The 21,446-nt window shown below is 49.9% G+C and overlaps 1 protein-coding gene across 1 annotated transcript; it reads right to left on the reverse strand.

The window, feature by feature from the left end:
• Nucleotides 1-4,263: 4,263 nt before the first annotated feature.
• gch1 (GTP cyclohydrolase 1) lies at nt 4,264-20,545 on the reverse strand. The gene is made up of 6 exons (XM_084453765.1): nt 20,071-20,545; nt 16,445-16,554; nt 10,196-10,251; nt 7,188-7,219; nt 6,637-6,721; nt 4,264-6,403 (listed from the first exon to the last, which is right to left on the reverse strand). The coding sequence occupies exons 1-6, from the start codon at nt 20,420-20,422 to the stop codon at nt 6,277-6,279; spliced, it is 762 nt and encodes a 253-aa protein (XP_084309891.1). The 5' UTR covers nt 20,423-20,545; the 3' UTR covers nt 4,264-6,276.
• Nucleotides 20,546-21,446: the final 901 nt, after the last annotated feature.

Genomic DNA, 21,446 nt, shown 5'->3' on the forward strand with positions numbered 1-21,446 from the left:
AGGGTTAGTTATGTTAGTTAAGCTCGTTAGATTAAAGTTGAGCTTTGTTATGATCTGTCACTGTATCATACAGTGTGTGTGTGTGTGTGTGTGTGTGTGTGTGTGTGTGTCTGTGTGTGCGCGCATGTGTGTGGGCGTAAGCCTCGACCTCTGACTACGTTTCTTGCATGGACAAAATATTGAACATTGTTCTCCCCATTTTGAGTGATCAGAATGCAGCGAGAGTTATCAATAGCTCCCGCTTGGTTTCTTGTCATTCTTCAATACTTCCTGGTTCTGCACTTGTTGCTGTGACATTCGACTACAAAACAATGCCAGCAGGTGCAGAAGTCACATCCCTAAATGTGCAATAGAACATCACCAACCGGAACAGAGCGTTCACGGGATCTGGAGGAGAGAGGGCTTTGAGGTCATAAGAGGGATCCTGAACTTTGTGGAACCAGCTCGAAGCCAAAAGCACCATTATCCACGTCTCTGCAGAAACACCCCCTTCCTTCATCATCGTGGGGCAGTCCCTTCCCTTCTGTGTGTGGCCTCGGCTCTTGGATCGTACCATCTCATCTCAACAAGTGGGTTGTTTGAATCCGGGGGCGTGGTATCCCGCCCGTGTCAGATGGAAACCTTCCCGGATGGATTTCTAGAGAACACTGCACTTCTCTGCTCCCTTGTCCTTTGGCTCTCCTCTGTCCAAGTCCGAGACTTGTTCTAGAGTTGAATTAAAGGTACACACACACACACACACACACACTTGTTAGTGCCTGTGTTTCATAAATGCTGTATAACCAAAGCATTTGGAGATGTGTGTGTCAAACCTTAATGTGTGCTACTCTGAGGCCTGCAGTGAAGGTTCCAGCTCCAGATAAAAGTCCCACCTCTCTGCTCCAGTAAAGATGGCGTGCGTGGCGCCGTGCGTGGCGTTCCGCTAGGAGCCGGGGCATTAGAGCTGCGGTTCCACACGCACTGCTACTGACGAGGAGCACCTGCATAGTAGTCAGAGCCACTTATTGTCACTGCCATATGAATCGATACTATTACCAGATTCAAATGATTATTTATTCTTTTTTTTTTCTATAACTGTTGCAGAGGTGATTATTGTATTCATGTAGGTGTATTATTTAAAGTACCATATGTATTAACTTTGCTATGGCTGGTGACCATAAGTACATCTCAAATATTAACATAGTTATTTGTTTTATTGTGACCTATAATCTTCTATGTGATGGTTAGTAAGGAGTGGTGTCTGTGTTAGTGCTTTGCTGATACTTTGGGAATGTTTGGGTAGTGTGGCTGAGAGGGGACTAGTCTGTCTGGCGTGGAACCCGTGGAACCCATCTAGAGATTGCACTTCTCGGTGCTGATTCTGATCACAAAGTTCACACAGAACGTACTGGTGGAGGGAGCCACAGACCTTTTGAAACTTTGCCAAATAGGACATGGTAACCCCTGATAGGCCAGGACTGAAAGCGGTTAAGGTGATTGGTTGTATTTTGTTCAGTCCAACCGTGATTGGTGGGAAACCTAAGAGCGTGCCAGCGCATGCCAGGGTGGAACGCCTCCCCACCAATGAGGTGTGTTCAGAATGTGGCTGACACAGAGCCATAGAACTGAGATAGAATCACTAACATGATACTACACACCATGTCTGCAGTTGTGTATGCTGGTCAGGAGGGGGCGCTAAAACCGTGCCCACTGCCTATACTGACAAAATGGTTTATTTTTGTATTTTCCAAAGTGCATGAAAACTTTATGGGCTACCCCCCTGGGACTGGAGAAACGCTGTACACTATGCAGTATTAACTGGTAGATGCAACCTTGATATTCCAAAAAATATTATTTAATTTTAGTGTAAATGAAGACTTATGCCGTTTATTATTATTATTATTTTTGTTAATTGTTTTTTTTCGTAGACTCTGCACATTAGTCAATTATTCGCATCTTTATTTCTTGGCAAGACTTTATTTTTTTGTAAACTCAAAAGCATCCATACTGTATCAATGTTCTACGCTTTACTGTGCCCTTGGTTTTCCTGTTTGTTTGTTTTGTTATCAGAGCCGATGTCCTGTATTGACTGCAGGCTTACATTTATATTTGAAAAAGAATATCCTATGTTTAAGAATAAAAAAAGTAAGAAAAGAAAAAAAAAAAGGACGAAAAAATACTGAATAAAAGGCAAAAAATGTAATTTATATTTTAGAAATGCATGCGCGAGGCTGGGAAGTCATATTTAGAATAACAAATGGCAGTGCCTTTTTTGTACTCAAGACATTTACCCCACATGTAAATGATTTTATATGGACTTTAAACTGTAATAATGTTACATGATGCAACCAGCTACAGCTCAAAATGGTGGAATCATCCAGACTGCTAACAAGCTCCTTGGTGACATTTCTGAACTTGTCTTGGTGGTGTTGTGTTGCAGGCAAAAACAATGGAACACTTCTTTTGGCTGGCCTTGTGATGACATCTTATTTTGTTTCTGTACTCTTTAGGTACTTTCCATGCCGATATGAAGTTATGAACTATACTGGTCTGTACAACAAACAGATGTTAATGTGTGTGTGTGTGTGTGTGTGCTTGCTTGTGAGAGAGAGATGGAGAGAGAAAGTAGGCCTACATGGATGTTTTGCTGTCATTTTGTAAAATGTCTTCTCAAATGTACCAGAATGCTGTGACTTGGCATGCCTTCTTCACCCACGGCAGTTACTTCCTTTGTTATCAGAGAGAACTATTAGCAGCACTGTGTGTGTGTGTGTGTGTGTGTGTGTGTGTGAGCAAGCGTGCGGCTGTGTGTGCGTCACATACAAGAGTGGGTGTGCGCTACAGTATCACATGATTAAAAGGCTAGCTTGCCGCTTCTTCACCCACGGCAGTTACTTCCTTTGTTATCAGAGAGAACTATTAGCAGCACTGTGTGTGTGTGTGTGTGTGTGTGTGAGCAAGCGTGCGGCTGTGTGTGCGCGTGTGTGTGTGCGTCACATACAAGAGTGGGTGTGCGCTACAGTATCACATGATTACAAGGCTAGCTTGCCGGTTGTTCATGGTGGCCAGTACAGAGACAGAGATCTTCCGCTGATGTCTCACCTAGATCGTAGTTCCATCTGAGGACTCTCCAAAGACACGCTGTTAGAGAGGTCTCATTAGGCCAGGCTAGGTTCTGTTAGAGAGGTCTCATTAGGCCAGGCTAGGTTCTGTTAGAGAGGTCTCATTAGGCCAGGCTAGGTTCTGTTTGAGGTCTCATTAGGCCAGGCTAGGTTCTGTTTGAGGTCTCATTAGGCCAGGGTAGGTTCTGTTAGAGGTCTCATTAGGCCAGGCTAGGTTCTGTTAGAGAGGTCTCATTAGGCCAGGCTAGGTTCTGTTAGAGAAGTCACTGTCCGGCCAGGATTCAGCTCATCTGTTCACACAAGGAATTGCTGAGTGAGACACAAGCTGAGTGTTGCCAATACCGCGAAGGCTCATCGATGCCTTTCAAAATGAGCCTCTGGAGATGTCTTTGTAAACGTATGTATGCCTTTCTACGGGAGAGTGTGAAGCGTGATAGTTTTGTGTTCACATTGGGAGAATTTCAAAGCTGTGTCTGTGTGCGTGCCGTATGATCTGAATGTTTTGTTTTGAGGGTTCTGTTCAAACGCTTGACGTCATTGTGATAACCACAGACAAAAAAAAGTATTAAAGGATAACTTGTATAACTGACTCAGTGTTCCTTTCCTGGTGCTCCTCTAATGAGAGCTGCATGTCCCGCATTCCAGCAGGGCCGCACCACAGCAAGACGGATTTCTACTGGCTGATGCTGCTTTGAGGTTGCACCAATCAGAGGCTGCCAGGAGGCAGGCATGGGCAGGACCTTAGTTTCACAACAACCCCTTATAAAAACTGCAGAGTCACCCCCCAACCGACCCCTGCTGTAACCCCACAGCCCTGCACACGACCACAGACTGCCACAGGTGTCCCAGAAACCGGATCACAGTAGTCTGCAGTAGATGGTTCTCACATATATATTTATTTTCCTTTGATAAAAAGTATTTCAAATGATCACAGTACATAGTGTAAAGTCGTGATAGTAGTGAAGGAACCCGTAGTAGAGTAGGTCCTTCTAGAGAAGGCCACGGAAACAATGCAAGGAGCCGTATAGCGCTCATCCCCTCACCCCCCCCCCCCTCCTCCACCCCTCACCCCCCCCCCCCCTCCTCCTCCCTCCACCCCCTCCTCCTCCCCCCTCCCTCCACCCCCCCTCCTCCCCTCACCCCCCCCCCCCCCCCCTCCTCCTCATCCGTACAGATAACTCAAAACACACGCACTGATACACACGCTCACACACCAGACCACAATGACAAATCATACAGGACGAAACCCACACAAAATTCATTCTATTACAGCATTCAAATGCAAACGTTAACTCAGGCCAGCAAATGTGTACAGTACATATGAACCACAACAACACACACATCTGATACTGTGCATGTGACCCTCCCGTATAGCAGGAAGATACTGCAGATGGCCTAACCCTAATACTGCACCCTAGGGACTGACCTAACCCTACACTTACGGACTGACAACCCTAATGCCAGGATCATAGGAGTTTAAAAAATCCAAACCGATTTGGAAATCGGGTTGCACCACCGAATCTCAAACATGCACACTCAACAAAATGTGAAAATAATGACTCATCACACACTACAGGATTATTAAGATGACTGTGCCCGAGAGAGCAACCAACCACCTCACGTGCTCTATTGGCACGGTCTTGCTCGTAAAGTAGTGACATAATCACCCAGATTTAAAATCCTAAATATCAAGCATGTTTGATATTATCGGGGGTCGCCCCGATGGGTCTGCGAGCCGATCGGGAGTTTTAAGATCGGATCTGTAAACCCCTCACATTACAAGATAATCTGGGCCGAACATCGGTACCGACCAAGGTGCCAGACCAGGTTTCTCCTCCGATTGTCGGGAGGGGTGAACGGGGGATAAATGGGCCCAATGATCCAGTAGTGTGACACGGCAGAACCCTGCACCCAGGGACTGCAGCAGAGGATCGTTCTCCCCTGCACTGGACTCTGTAAAGTGCAGCATGTTTTCCACATTTAAAAAGGTATAGAAATCTGAAACGTTAAGACATACACTGACATTTCCAGGGGTCATGGCTAGGACATCTGAGATCTCCTGCTCTTCTACCACGCGTGAGGTCGAGAGAATCTTCTAGCCCAGGAACTTACAAATCCAAATGTTTGTTTTATTTTATACGCCCCTAGTCTAGTTCCGAACAAAGTGGTGGCTTTCTCCATCTCACACTTACCATGAGTAAGGCTGTTCTTGATTTGAGTGGTTCTCCAAACATCTACAATACGCAATTACGCACTACACACAGACTGAACACTTACAGCATCACCAACGTGTGGACAGTTACAGACATACAGAGAGTGAGGTGCCTCAGAGAGGTTTGGACAGATAGCGCTGAGGTCACGTCAGCCAGTCCCCGTGGGTTCCGGCTCACGCTCAGGACGGTTACGACCGGGCCGACTGAGGACACGATGCTAGGCTGAGATCCCGGACGCGCCGGGCCGGAACCACCGCCACAGCTGTGGGACTTTGGTCCTTCGATCACAGAGGAACACACGGCCGCGGAAACGCACAGAAACATCACCTCGGGGTAAACTTGGATGGTGACCCTACAGAAGCACAGAATGGCTGGCGGGAAGAGGGGGGGGGGCTGTGAAAAGGTCAACTGGTGCATTAAGTTGAGGGGGGGGGGGGGGGGGTTAATCTCTTCAAGTTACTGATCAAATTAGCTATTTCCTATAAACCAGTACCTTTATCATATCCATGGCTGTACAGTTGATAATCATTATCAGCTATTCATAATGACTCTTGCTCTTGTGTTTCAGTCGATTTTTGTCAAAGATCAAAGTTTGGGTTGAATGCCCTAAGATAAACAACTGTTAAGATAAACAACCACTGGGCCAAACTATTTAGGACTGCTTTGGCCAAGAATTCTACCTGACAGAGGTCGCACACACACACACACACATACACACACACACACGCACACAATGTAATGACTCGGTGTTGAGAAACGGGGGTCGAGGGTTGGCACTTGTGTACAGGCAGGTGCAGAGGCTAGAGTGAACGTAGGTCTAGGGTTATTACACACAGGTCCAGAGGCTACCTGCTGAATGTTCAGTTCCCGGCAGTAACAGAGGGGGAGGAGGGGGTTGTGGGGGAGGACGGAGGCGAGGGGGTACTGGTCGGCCGCGTGGGGGAGGGGAGGGGCAGCCCCCCTCAGCTCCTGATGAGCGTGAGGAACTCGTCGCGCGTCTTGGGGTCCTCCCTGAACACCCCCAGCATGGTGCTGGTCACCGTCTTACTGTTCATCTTCTGGACACCCCTCATGACCATGCACATGTGACTGGAGAGAGAGAGAGAGAGAGAGAGAGAGAGAGAGAGAGAGAGAGAGAAGAGAGTGATGTTACTTAGACTCATCATTAAATATTCAGATCTATCAGGCCACCACATGTAAAGTATAGTAACGTTTATAGGGTGTTTGTTAGACAGTATTGATCTCGGTTGAGGTCTGTGTGTTGTGTTTGTTTGCGGACGGTGTTGAGGGGCTCTCTGTGGGCGGGGTCAGCGGTCACGTACGTGGCCTCGATGACGACCCCGACGCCGGCCGGCTGCAGCGCCTCGGTGATCGCCACGGCGATTTGTTTGGTCAACCGCTCTTGAACTGAGAAGAGAACAGACAGACGCGGTCCGTCACAGAGTCCAGCGACAACAGTGACCGCAATCGCAGCGCGGGAGAGCCAGGCGCACCAAAACAGAACTGACGTGGAATAGCGATGGAAAAGCAAAGATCTAGCTGGAAGAAGTGGTTTCGTAGTCATATCGTCGCCGTCGGGTGAAAATCACTGATCTTCAAAATGGTTTTGTTTTCAGAATGTTGAAAAGAACAGTCCAACTTCTATGTTTTTGAACATAAAATCCCACGATGAGCTGTTTAGAACACATTCAATCCCAGATTTAAGGTCCCGGAGCTGGGAGGCATTCAGAGGCTGTAAAGGGCAGTCCCAGCTTTCAATTGATGTAAAAATACAAAATACAAAAAAATCCCCAAAATTGAGTTCACCTGACTGCGACGATATAATATGAAACATGGAGTGGCGTTATGCCTCATTGAAAACACCTTAAAATACCTTGCAGTCTGCGGCTGTAGATCTCGACGATCCTGGGGAGACAAGGGACAGAAGAAAGACTCGATTCAATCAGAAAAGAGTCTGGCTTTAGGCTGAGCAAAGAAGGCTTAGAGATACAAAGAGGGATTAAACATTCTCCCTCCCAGACAGACTGCAGAAATCAAGAGGGCTTCAACTGAGAAGCTGAGAGAGAGAGAGAGAGAGAGAGAGAGAGAGAGTGTGAGAGAGAGTGTGTGTGACAGAGAGCCTGTACATCCCACACGCTGTGTATGCAGAGTTATCTATTTATACTGTACGTTTCCCCTCTCGCCTGACCTGACCAGAGCAGGGAGCTCCAGGCCGGCCTAGCCCTGTCACACCTTCACCTTTGACCTCCTGCTCTTTTCCAAGCTCGTCGACTCGCCGCCTGACTCGACCCTGTTTATGGCGGCACCCTTCTGGGTGGGTTCTGATGAGAGACTGTATCTGGGTGGGTTCAGATTAGAGACTGTATCTGGGTTCAGATGAGCGACTGTATCTGGGTGGGTTCAGATGAGAGACTGTATCTGGGTTCTGATGACAGACTGTATCTGGGTTCTGATGACAGACTGTATCTGGGTTCTGATGACAGACTGTATCTGGGTTCTGATGACAGACTGTATCTGGGTGGGTTCTGATGACAGACTGTATCTGGGTTCTGATGAGAGACAGTATCTGGGTTCGGATGACAGACTGTATCTGGGTTCAGATGACAGACTGTATCTGGGTTCTGATGACAGACTGTATCTGGGTGGGTTCAGATGACACAACTGGTATATTCTTTATTAATTTGTATATGTGTTATATTTAAGCAATTGCCCACGAGAGGCAGTGGGTTACACAGGATTTTACAACAGCTATGGGGCGTTGTTAGAACCCCCCCTAAAACCCCCATAGCTGTTGTAAAATCCTGTGTAACCCACTGCCTTGAGTGGTCAATTGCTTTTCTATGGTTACTACATATACTGTATATTCACAAAAAAAACACAGTAGTAACATTCAAGCATTTATTTACCCATCATTCTTATCATTTTAGTATTTACATAATATTCCACGATAGGCTATAGTTCTGAATTAAATGGTTGCCAGGCAACATAGGCTATCTAGCCTATTTGGGTGGGCCTTGTTCACATAAGCCTATATAGGCATAATTCAGGTTGTTCACGTTTATTTGAACATTTCCAGCTATGGTGCAGTTATTAAAACAGTTCTCCAGAGCACTCCTTTTTGCTGGTAGGGGTGTGGAAGTGTTGGAGTCGGACTGATGAGTGCGTTTTTGTAATAGGATACCTACAGTAGGTAAACACGGGTGTAATTAATAAAAAGCCGAAATTGTTGCGAGTGGTTGCTTCGCAAAGCATAGTAGCCTACCGCTAGATCTTATCAATAGCCTCACTAATGAGATTGACGGGGCATTAATACTAATTGTTAAGTGGTCGCAACCGTGGGTTACAGAGTATTTTACAACGGCTGCTAGCCAATCAGAATCAAGTATCCAAACTCTCCGTTGTAGAATTTGTATTATTTGGTATATTTGTTATATTGTTAGATATATTTGCGATTTTCAGCTCAACTGATCTTCTAAGAGTGTGTGTGTGTGTGTGTGTGTGTGTGTTTGTGTTTGTGTGAGACAGAGAGAGAGAGCGTTTGTGTGTGTGCAAGCGTGTGTGTGTGTGAGATAGAGAGCGTTTGTACATCTGAGTGGTGTGTACTGTACGTGCATGCATATGTGTGTGTGAGACAGAGAGAGAGAAAGATAGAGAGAGAGAGAGAGAGAGAGAGAGAGAGAAAGTGTGTATGTTTGTATCTCTAGATATCTACCTAGGTGTTAGTGACTAAGTCTTAGGTATTAGGGTCAGGTTCCGGGATCAGACTTGCCTGTCACTTATACACACACCTGTCACACACACACACCTGTCACACACACACACACACACACACACACACACACCTGCTGATCAGCTTATACGGGCCTCTCTGAGCTGCAGGGACACCCCCCGTTGATCTGTCCTCCTCCAGCTTGCCTAGTGAGGACCCTGGGACAGATCTGTCCTCCTCCATCTTGCCTAGTGAGGACCCTGGGACAGATCTGTCCTCCTCCATCTTGCCTAGTGAGGACCCTGGGACGGATCTGTCCTCCTCCATCTTGCCTAGTGAGGACCCTGGGACAGATCTGTCCTCCTCCATCTTGCCTAGTGAGGACCCTGGGACAGATCTGTCCTCCTCCATCTTGCCTAGTGAGGACCCTGGGACGGATCTGTCCTCCTCCATCTTGCCTAGTGAGGACCCTGGGACAGATCTGTCCTCCTCCATCTTGCCTAACCAGGACCCAGGGACTCTCAACTACACACCAATCCCTGCCTCCAAATACTACTGGAAATCAGTTCAGATATCTGTGTTGATTGATCTCGCCTGGCATGATGGAACCAATGGGCTAATCCCAAACGGTCAACGCCCACCCACGCTCAAAAGACTCAAGCAAACGCTCACAGTATTTCCAATACTATGTAACCCAGGTCACTGACACACAGGCCCCACTGGAGGAACGTTCCAGGAACAGACATCGTCATTACATGCTGGACTGAACCATTATAATCTTCCCCACATGCAGGCATTCACCCCTCTCTCCTCCCCATGGTTCCTTCCAGCTCTAGTCTCTGTAGGCTGGGCCAGTCCCCCCACCTGAAACAATAGGGTGGGTGTACTAGGGGCTAGGGTTATGGTTGGGGGGGGGGGTGTACTAGGGGCTAGGGTTGGGGGGGGGTGTACTAGGGGCTAGGGTTAGGGTTGGGGGGGGGTGTGTACTAGGGGCTAGGGTTAGGGTTGGGGGGGGGGTACTAGGGGCTAGGGTTAGGGTTGGGGGGGGGTGTACTAGGGGCTAGGGTTAGGGTTGGGGGGGGGGTGTACTAGGGGCTAGGGTTAGGGTTGGGGGGGGGGGGGTTAGGGTTAGAGTAGGGTGGGGAAGGGTGTGTAGAAGGGTGTGGTTCTACCTGGCCAGTTTGCTGAGTCCCAGAACCCTCTTGTTGGGGAGGTAGCCGATATGGACCTGGAGAGGAGTGAAGAGAAAAGGAAAGGTGAGGAGAAGAGTGGAGAGGAGAAGAGAGAGGAGGAGAAGAGAGGGGAGGAGAAGAGAGGGGAGGAGAAGAGAGGGGAGAAGAAGAGAAGAGACGGGGGGGGGGGAGGAGGTGAGAAGAGGAGAGGAGAGAAGCAGCATTATCTCATCAGTGCTGTCACCTGTTGAGGATGAGGTTCATACATACGGCCTCTCAGAGATCAGCAGCCTGCGATCAGCCATCCCTCCATCCTCTATCTATCCCTCCATCCTCTATCTATCCCTCCATCCTGTATCTATCCCTCCATCCCTCCATCCTCTATCTATCCCTCCATCCTCTATCTATCCCTCCATCCCTTCATCCTCTCTCTATCCTTCCGTCCTCTATCTATCCCTCCATCCCTTCATCCTCTCTCTATCCTTCCATCCTGTTTCTATCCCTCCATCCTCTATCTATCCCTCCATCCCTTCATCCTCTATCTATCCCTCCGTCCTGTATCTATCCCTCCATCCTCTATCTATCACTCCATCTTTTAGACAAAGGAGCCTCGTTGATCCCTTTCACAGAAAAAACCCCAGCATCACTTGCTGATCACAAGGACCAGAGAAGAGAGGGATGAGTCATACAAGCAGGAAAGAAAGAGAGGAGAGGAGAGAGCAGCTGGATGGTGAACTGTTAGTGTGAATGACCCCCTCTACTACCCCTCTACTACCCCCTCTACTGCCCCCCCCCACTGCCCCCCTCTCTACTACCCCTCCACTGCCCTCCTCTCTACTACCCCCTCTCTACTACCCCCCCTCTACTACCCCTCTACTGCCCCCCTCTCTACTACCCCTCTACTACCCCCTCTCTACCACCCCTCTACTGCCCCCCTCTCTACTACCCCCTCTCTACTACCCCTCTACTACCCCCTCTCTACTACCCCCTCTCTACTGCCCCTCTACTGCCCCCCTCTCTACTGCCCTCCTCTCTACTACCCCCTCTCTACTGCCCCTCTACTGCCCCCCTCTCTACTGCCCCCCTCTCTACTACCCCCCTCTCTACTACCCCCCTCTACTGCCCCTCTACTGCCCCCCTCTCTACTACCCGCCTCTCTACTACCCCCTTCTCTACTACCCCCTCTCTACTACCCCCTCTCTACTGCCTCTCTACTACCCCCTCTCTACTACCCTCCTCTCTACTACCCCCTCTCTACCCCCCCTCCACTGCCCCCCTCTCTACTACCCGCCTCTCTACTGCCCCCTCTCTACTGCCCCCCTCTCTACTGCCCCCTCTCTACTACCCCCTCTCTACTACCCCTCTACTTCTCCCTCTCTACTACCCCCCTCTCTACTACCCCCCTCTCTACTGCCCCCTCTCTACTACCCCCCTCTCTACTGCTCCTCTACTACCCCCTCTCTACTGCCCCCTCTCTACTACCCCCTCTCTACTGCCCCCCTCTCTACTACCCCCCTCTCTACTGCCCCTCTACTACCCCCTCTCTACTGCCCCCCTCTCTACTGACCCTCTACTACCCCCTCTCTACTACTACTGCCACTCTACTGTCCCCCTCTCTACTACCCCCCTCTACTACCTCCTCTCTACTGCCGCTCTACTGCCCCCCTCTCTACTACCCCCTCTACTGCCCCTCTACTATCCCCCTCTCTACTACCCCCTCTCTACTACCCCCTCTCTACTGCCCCCTCTCTACTGCCCCTCTACCCCCTCTCTACTGCCCCTCTACTGCCCGTGTCTCTACTACCCCCCTCTCTACTACCCCCTCTCTACTGCCCCTCTACTACACCCTCTCTACTACCCCCTCTCTACTGCCCGTGTCTCTACTCCGCCTCTCCACCACCCTCTTCCTCTCCACTCAAATGTCAACAGCAATTTGATGACAGAACTAGAGAAAGGGCAGCCGCAGAGTGCGTGCAAGGATCCCTCCTCCCCCGTTCTCTCAATCTCTCTCCCTCTCTCTCCCCTCCCTCTCTCTCTCCTCTCTGTAGTGATAATGTCATATGGAGTCACTGCTGCTGACCTCCCTCGGACCCGTCCTCCTCAGGGAGATGATAACTGTCACTGTAGTTCAGCATCGAACAGACTCCAGTGAATAAAGAACCCTAACTAACCCTCATCCTAAAACAGGTCAGGTTGACTCAATCAGTACGGTGGTATTGGTAGTGGGGGGTTAGTGTTAAGGTAGCCCTTCTCAGTCCTGTTGTCTCATGCCAGACAACAGTCCTTTCCCGCTCCATTCACTTCGGCGTCAAAATAAATCGGTGTCGGCCTATTTAGGAGAGGCGCTCATATTTACAAGTCTCAGATAAACATGAAACTTCACTTACCTAAGCAAAAGGGTCTATTTAAACAAATGCTGAGTTTTGAAGCCTCGGCGCTACCATTAAATAACTTATTTAGACGCGTTCTGTCCGAGTGAATTTATTTTTCCGAGGTAGTCTTCTTCTGTGGTGGTGGCGGTCAAAGAGCTTCAAAGAGAAGGGCTAGTGTTAAGGTAGGAGGGGGTTAGGGGTGGTGTTGGTAGTGGGGGGTTAGTGTTAAGGTTAGGGTGAGCAGTACAGTGGTATTGGTAGTGGGGGGTTAGTGTTAAGGTTAGGGGCTTCTTGTCTTTGAAATCGAGAGATTAACATGTTTTTGAATGATTTTTCAAGGTGCCCACCCACATCCATTGTATGACCAAAACGATGGTAGAGCAATTATCAGACTTTCTCAAAAGTGCTAGTTTTGTCAATGTTTTGATCTGAACCATTGTATGTGATCATAAGTAACCTTACAACAGGGCTAAACATGCATTTTCCCTTTACTACTCCTTTAAGGTTAGGGGTGGTATTGGTAGTGGGGGGTTAGTGTTAAGGTTAGGGGGGGGTTAGGGGTGGTATTGGTAGTGGTGGGCTAGTGTTAAGGTTAGGGCGGGTTAGGGGTGGTGTTGGTAGTGGGGGGTTAGTGTTAAGGTTAGGGGGGGGGGTTAGGGGTGGTGTTGGTAGTGGGGGGTTAGTGTTAAGGTTAGGGGGGGGGGTAGGGGTGGTGTTGGTAGTGGGGGGTTAGTGTTAAGGTTAGGGGGGGGTTAGGGGTGGTGTTGGTAGTGGGGGGCTAGTGTTAAGGTTAGGGGGGGGTTAGGGGTGGTGTTGGTAGTGGGGGGCTAGTGTTAAGGTTAGGGGGGGGGGGTTAGGGGTGGTGTTGGTAGTGGGGGTTAGTGGTAAGGTTAGGGGGGGTTAGGGGTGGTGTTGGTAGTGGGGGGTTAATGTTAAGGTTGGGGGGGGTTAGGGGTGGTGTTGGTAGTGGGGGTTAGTGTTAAGGTTAGGGGGGGGTAGGGGTGGTGTTGGTAGTGGGGGGTTAGTGTTAAGGTTAGGGGTGGTGTTGGTAGTTGGGGGTTAGTGTTAAGGTTAGGGGGGGTTAGGGGTGGTGTTGGTAGTGGGGGGTTAATGTTAAGGTTGGGGGGGGTTAGGGGTGGTGTTGGTAGTGGGGGTTAGTGTTAAGGTTAGGGGGGGGTTTAGGGGTGGTGTTGGTAGTGGGGGGTTAGTGTTAAGGTTAGGGGTGGTGTTGGTAGTTGGGGGTTAGTGTTAAGGTTAGGGGGGGTTAGGGGTGGTGTTGGTAGTGGGTGGTTAGTGTTAAGGTTGGGGGGGGGTTAGGGGTGTTGTTGGTAGTGGGGGGTTAGTGTTAAGGTTAGGGGGGGGGTTAGGGGTGGTGTTGGTAGTGGGGGGTTAGTGTTAAGGTTAGGGGGGGGGTTAGGGGTGGTGTTGGTAGTGGGGGGTTAGTGTTAAGGTTAGGGGGGGGGTTAGGGGTGGTGTTGGTAGTGGGGGGCTAGTGTTAAGGTTAGGGGGGGGTTTAGGGGTGGTGTTGGTAGTGGGGGGTTAGTGTTAAGGTTAGGGGGGGGGGGGTTAGGTAGTGGGGGGCTAGTGTTAAGGTTAGGGGGGGGGTTAGGGGTGGTGTTGGTAGTGGGGGGTTAGTGTTAAGGTTAGGGGGGGGGGGGTTAGGGGTGGGGTTGGTAGTGGGGGGTTAGTGTTAAGGTTAGGGGGGGGGGGTTAGGGGTGGTGTTGGTAGTGGGGGGCTAGTGTTAAGGTTAGGGGTGGTGTTGGTAGTGGGGGGCTAGTGTTAAGGTTAGGGGTGGTGTTGGTAGTGGGGGGCTAGTGTAAGCAGACAGATGTAGGGGTCTGGTCGGGAGTTTGTGACAGACGGTAAAAGCGTCATTAAAAGCCGACCGGACGGTCTGACGCACTGGCGGAGTGGACCTGCTCCCTTTGTTCTGGCCGGGAGGCATGGTGACTCACTGTGATGCTGTGTGCGAGCGAGGGAGGGGGGGGGGGGAGCGAGGAGGGGGGAGGGGAGCGAGGAGGGGGGAGGGGAGGGGAGGGGGGAGGGGAGGGGGGAGGGGAGGGGTAGGGGTAAACAGATGAGAGCAGGGATAAGAGGGAACACTGGTGACGACGACGGAGCTATCAGCGGGGGACGGAAGTAACGGACACACACACGCGCGCACACACACAATCACACACCCACGCACACCCAAACACACATACATACAAACACCCACACACAAACTCATGCACACACGCACACACATGCACGCACACACATACACACACAAACCGACACACTGCTCTCTGACAGCTAGCCGCTGATAAAACACACACGCACACACACTGATGGGAAAAGAAACCCTCTCAGGGTGTGTGTGTGTGTGTGTGTGTGTGTGAGTGAGTGGGGCCATGAAGAGTGCTGCTGTCATCATGGCCGATATTTACTGTGAAAGGGACCAGCAAGGCTCCTTTGTCTAAAACAGTAAACACCTGCAGGCTGAAGATGGACAGATAGACAGAGGATGAGGGATGGAGGGATAGATAGAGGATGGAGGGATAGATAGAGGATGGAGGGATAGAGAGGATGGAGGGATGGAGGGATAGATATAGGATGGAGGGATAGATAGAGGATGGAGGGATAGAGAGGATGGAGGGATGGAGGGATAGATATAGGATGGAGGGATAGATAGAGGATGGAGGGATAGATAGAGGATGGAGGGATAGATAGAGGATGGAGGGATAGATAGAGGATGGAGGGATGGATAGAGGATGGAGGAATAGTTAGAGGATGGAGGGATAGATAGAGGATGGGGGATGGATAGAGGATGGAGGGATAGAGAATGGAGGGATAGAGATGATGGAGGGATAGATAGAGGATGGAGAGATGGAGGGACAGATAAAGGTTGGAGGGATAAATAGAAGATGGAGGAATAGATAGAGGATGGAGGGATAGAGAGGATGGAAGGATGGAGTGAGGCTGGAGGACTAGAGAGCTAAATCTCAGAGTAAGAAAAGCAGCAGACCCCCTTTCACTGTGATCCCCCCCGACCAGCTGACCAGGCCGGTCTCCTCCTGACCCGTCCAGACTAGCTGACCAGGTAGGTCTCCTCCTGACCCGTCCAGACTAGCTGACCAGGCCGGTCTCCTCCTGACCCGTCCAGACTAGCTGACCAGGTAGGTCTCCTCCTGACCCGTCCAGACTAGCTGACCAGGCCGGTCTCCTCCTGACCCGTCCAGACTAGCTGACCAGGCCGGTCTCCTCCTGACCCGTCCAGACTAGCTGACCAGGCCGGTCTGGTTCCTGACCCGTCCAGACTAGCTGACCAGGCCGGTCTCCTCCTGACCCGTCCAGACTAGCTGACCAGGCCGGTCTCCTCCTGACCCGTCCAGACTAGCTGACCAGGCCGGTCTCCTCCTGACCCGTCCAGACTAGCTGACCAGGCCGGTCTGGTTCCTGACCCGTCCAGACTAGCTGACCAGGCCGGTCTGGTTCCTGACCCGTCCAGACTAGCTGACCAGGCCGGTCTCCTCCTGACCCGTCCAGACTAGCTGACCAGGCCGGTCTGGTTCCTGACCCATCCAGACTAGCTGACCAGGCCGGTCTGGTTCCTGACCCGTCCAGACTAGCTGACCAGGCCGGTCTGGTTCCTGACCCGTCCAGACTAGCTGACCAGGCCGGTCTGGTTCCTGACCCAGTCCTGTAATCACAGCTAGCTCTCAGACAGACTTACAGAACTATATAACCGGCGTCATCAAGCTGAGCGCCTCACAGCAGGAGGTCTGCCTCACTGAGCTGCCATCTACCACGAGAGTGGTATAGTGGGGGGGGGACAGGTAGTTATGTGGTGTGTGTGTGTGTATGTGCATGCGGAGGGAGGGGGGGGGATCTTACCCTGCCGAAGAATGGCACCAGGTGGTGCTCGCACATGGAGAACATGTCGATTTCCTTCACTATCACCATCTCGTCGTGGTCCTCGTCGAAGATGGCGTCGTTCATCACGTCTGGGGGGAACAGAGAGAGAGATGGATGGACGGATGGACGGACGGATGGACGGACGGATGAGAGACGGGGGGGGAAGAGAGAGAGCCTCGCAGCCAGACGCACCAGAGCAGACCTCCAGCCCCAACCTAATCTCTCTCTCTCTCTCTCTCTCTCTCTGGAAACAGTAATTATATCTGAGCCCAGGCCCTCTTCCTGTTGTGGCTTTATTTCATTTTGGCTCCTCAGCGCTCATATCGCTGCTCAAATAAATCCCGCTTTATCGGTTTGCGGCGAGGCGCCCGCCGCTCTCCAAGCGGCCGCTTTAATTTCCTGACCGCCTATCTGAGGCGGAGGGAGGGGAAAGTTTCCGTGGAAACATGCAGCGCCACCTGTCTGACTTGTTGCTTCAGGGCGCAATGGCGTTGCATCTCCTGTGCGCGCGCATGTGTGTGTGTGTGTTTGTGTGTGTGTGCAGCTGTCAGGGCTGTTTGGACACTGTGGTAATGAGGTCATCATTCACTAAACCAACAAGTACCTCCAGGTTCCAGTCAGCTACGCCACCACCACCAGCTGAATGCTGCAGAGACTAATTAAATATCAACGCATCATCTTGTGATCGAGAATCACAAGATTCTCGATCGAGAATCACAAGATTCTCGATCCCCATCGCCTTTTCCTGGCTCCAGGGCGAAGTTTCAAAGCTCATCATTGTGGACCGATGTTTATCAGTTGATCTGAGGCTTCCTTCTACGTGTGTTATGGTTTCCTGTTCACTAATACTTAAAGGAGCAGCGCTGCTGTTCGGGTTTTCCACTGTTGCTAAATGTATATTGTACTGTTTTTATATCTTTATGGTTATGAATGTATCCTGTGGAACCATGGCCCCATTGTAAACCAATGGGCTCTCCTGGCTAAATAAAGGTAAAATAAAATTTGTTTAAAAAAAATACAAATAATGGGCTTTGGCCAACGGCGTGTTATGTTATGTTATTTTTATTTATAATGCGTGCATGTATGTGTGTGTTTGTATGTGTGCGTGTTTGTATGTGTGCGTGTTTGTGTGTGTGTTTGTATGTGTGTGTGTATGTGTGCGTGTTTGTGTGTGTGTTTGTATGTGTGTGTGTTTGTGTGTGTGTTTGTATGTGTGCGTTTGTGTGTGTTTGTGTGTGTGCGTGTTTGTGTGTGTGCGTGTTTGTGTGTGTGCGTGTATGTGTGCGTGTTTGTGTGCGTGTTTGTATGTGTGCGTTTGTGTGTGTGTTTGTGTGTGTGCGTGTTTGTATGTGTGTTTGTATGTGTGCGTGTTTGTGTGTGTGTTTGTTTGTCCACCCAAGCATCACTGATATATGGAGTGGCAGCCTCTTGTCTCCTGTTTGTGTCACCACCAACCTGAGGGTGACATCTGAAGAACCCTCACAATCCATCATCAACACACACACACACACACACACACACACACACACACACACACACGTCACCATGGTTACCTCTCAAATGTGATTGGTGTGTGTGTGTGTGTGTGTGTGTGTGTGTAGGGTGTGTGCTGCTCTGTGATCTAGAGCATCGACGAGGCAGCAGCCGGACAAGCGACCCCCTTGAAGGGTTAGGGTTATCGCCATGGTTACCCTAATACAGTTAGCCTAACCCTAAAGGCAGCGACACAAACCTTAACGAGCGTTTAGGGGTGTGGCGCTGACACCTCCTACTCCGTCTCCATCAACACTAGGAGGACTGGACATAAACAAGCACGTGGGGAGGAAACTGCTCAAACAGTTCTGAAGGTGTGCGTGCGTGCGTGCGTGCGTGCGTGTGTGCGAGGGAGAGAGAGAGAGAGAGAGAGAGGAAGAGATAGAAATGCTGATTTGATTTCATTTATTTTGTGTGTGTGTGTGAGAGAGAGAGATAGAGTGTACAGTATGTGTGTGTGTGAGTGTGTGTGTGTGTGTATGTGTGTGTTCAGAAGCAGAGTGAGTCATGAATGGTGCCCAGGGCAGTGGGCATACAGGAAGTGACTGTGGATGATGCAGGGCCTTGTCTGAGAGATACTGGCAGAAGGTCCACACACACACACACACACACACACACACACACACACACACACACACACACACACACACACACACACGCACACGCACACGCACATGCACATGCACACACCAAGTGGCTCCGGACCACTGATGGCTGATAAAGGCACCATGCCAACATTGAAATATCGGCAGACACACTGTAATTGATTTAGATTGATTGAGATATACCTGAGTATTTAAACAGAACACCATGCATATGCAAACAGTAATAGCTCCATGGTGTGTGTTTAAGAGAGGGGCGGTGCAAAGAGGAGCCAATGAACAGAGGGGTAGAGCTGGGGGGAAGGAGGGGGGGGGGGGGCTTTGAACCAGATGTGTATTGTACATTCAACGTGTTTGTTACAGCAGAACCCCCACCCCAAAACCAGTTCCAGATGGACCAGCAGGGTGGAGGAGGAGGAGGAGGAGAAGAAGAAGGAGGAGAGGTTGGTCGAGAGGAGGGTGGGAGGAGGAGTAGGAGGAGGAGAGGATGGTCGAGAGGAGGGTGGGTGGAGAGGAGGGTGGAGGAGGAGAGGATGGTCGAGAGGAGGGTGGGTGGAGAGGAGGGTGGAGGAGGAGGAGGAGGAGAGGATGGGTGGAGGAGGAGGAGGAGGAGAGGAGGGTGGAGGATGATGGGTGGAGGAGGTGTCAGGTTGTTGTGACACTCTATAGGAGGCAGCAGCCCGACTCCACCGGTCAACCAGCACCGACCAACATAATTCTAACCCAACCATGGAAAAGTAGACCCCCATTGGTGTAGGGTCACCCGGGGGATCTGATCTGAGGACCTGCTGACCCTGGGGGTGCCAGGTTCATTACCTGTCTCTCGTCAGGAGGATGACAGTGTTCGGCTCTGTGCAGCTCTGAAGTTGGGGGGGGGATCAGTAAAATTTGGGTCTTTGTTTAAATCAGTAATTTCTACTGATTCTACTGAACTAAGAGAACTGAAATTAACACGATACTGAATATAATGTATAGTGATCTCAGGCCTAACCCTATACTCAATATATGTGGATTGTGCATAATAAATATAAGAAGGTATATTCATCCTCTGTCTAAGAATACAGTTCTACACATGCTATCTGGGAACAACCTTCATGTACAATGTTGGTGTGTATTAACGTTATAGGGGGGTCAGTTAAATCTTTCTGTAATAAAAGCTTAACCACTTTTGAGGTGGAGCATAACTCTTTAAAAACATGCAGTCTACCCCTTAAATTGATGATATGGTTGAACAATTCATATCCAAAAACATGTTTTACTCCATTCTGACAAGCTTACCTACCTGTTGCACCTAACAATCCAGAAACCGATAATGAAGTCGAGAAACCTTGCCTATCATAATTTATCGGATATTTCTCCTATACAATTTATGGGATGGAAATTAATAAACTAAATTAAAATCGTATACCGTCATCTGTGGATTAAAAAAAAAAAAAAAACTCTAGTTCCAACAGCATCCAAAGAACTCACCGATGATTGTCTCCTGGTAGCCCTTGGTGAAAAACTGCATGGCCGAAGCAGCTCTCCACGGAGTTTTGAGAAGTCCCTGTCTCTGCGGGTCTTCGCCCAGTCCCCTCAGGATGGTGGTGTAGGCGGCCGCCAGGATCGGCAAGCTCATCTCGTTGTCTTCCCTACTCCGGGTGCGCTCTTGCCTCCAGCTCTCCATGACCGAGGATGTATGCGAACTGGCCTCGCCGCTCATCCCGGTAGCCACCGTCCGGCTGCCCTTTATCCCCAACCCTTGAAAGTGTCCGTTGATATCGTTAGAAGTGTCAGTTTGCTTCTCACTTTGATTGAAGTGACTATTTTTTGTGCGTTCCATGAGTTCAGAAAGTGGCCGTTTCCTTCACTTTTTCTTCACCAAAATGCTGTTTTGTCTCCGGGCGCAGTTTGTTGGGTGCTTTGGGTAGATATGGGTAGATATAGTGAACTACTGGGAGCCACATCTCCGAGCGGCTGCCGTTGATTTATAAAGAGGCAATAATCCCCACGAATTGCCATTGGTCGTTCATGTTCAGTGCGTCACGCCCTGTGATCTAGGCGGATGCAAACCACGGCTTGCCAGTGGCTCTAAAACTCAACCTGCCTTTCGCTCGAACACGTTCTCACTTTCATTTGAAATTAATACCTTTATTCAACTTTTCGACAGAACGATATGTGTGTGCCTACTGTAAATGGTGCCCCTGTCTGAGCGAGATTGTCTGAATATCAACAGGCTGGACATCTAGAAAGATGCTACCTCCGTCCATAGGGAATGCTGGGACGGAGAGTAATGTTTTCGGTGGCTTGTGTGATTATGTCAGCGTTGGAGAGGTGTAGCATGGGCCAAGGAAGAACCGATTACATTTTGGAGCAGATCTGAATCACATATTAAAACAAACGTTTGAGCGAAGCCAGCTGGGCGCTAGAACACGAGGTTTGGACTGGGGGGGGTGAGAGCCCAGAGCAGTGTTGCCAACTCCTCTGTAAGGGAAGTAGCTATTGGCTCTCCCAAAAGTAGCTAGAAGTAGCTAGATGACATAATCAACTAATTTGCATAATATGCTATTTTGAAAGAGGCAAAATGATAAATAGAATAGAAAAGCATCTCTTGTTCAGAGTGGTCACGGTGTCCGCTCTCCGGCTGCTGGAGCTATCTTGGGACTGCGTAGCTGCTATCTTGTCAGACTGGCTGTGTGAGTGGTGAGGAGGAGATGGCAGCACTCGCTGTAGTCTCGTGTCGTGTACTCTCTACTCGTGAGCTCGGTTGTAACGTGAACCGCGGAACGAGATGTTCGATGCTTTTGCAGAGCTCTGTCAACACAACACAATTCCCTAAATGATCAGAAAAGGTTGCTTTTGACTAA

The sequence above is a fragment of the Borostomias antarcticus genome, assembly GCF_949987555.1.
Source record: "Borostomias antarcticus genome assembly, chromosome: 19".
Lineage (NCBI taxonomy): Eukaryota > Metazoa > Chordata > Actinopteri > Stomiiformes > Stomiidae > Borostomias > Borostomias antarcticus.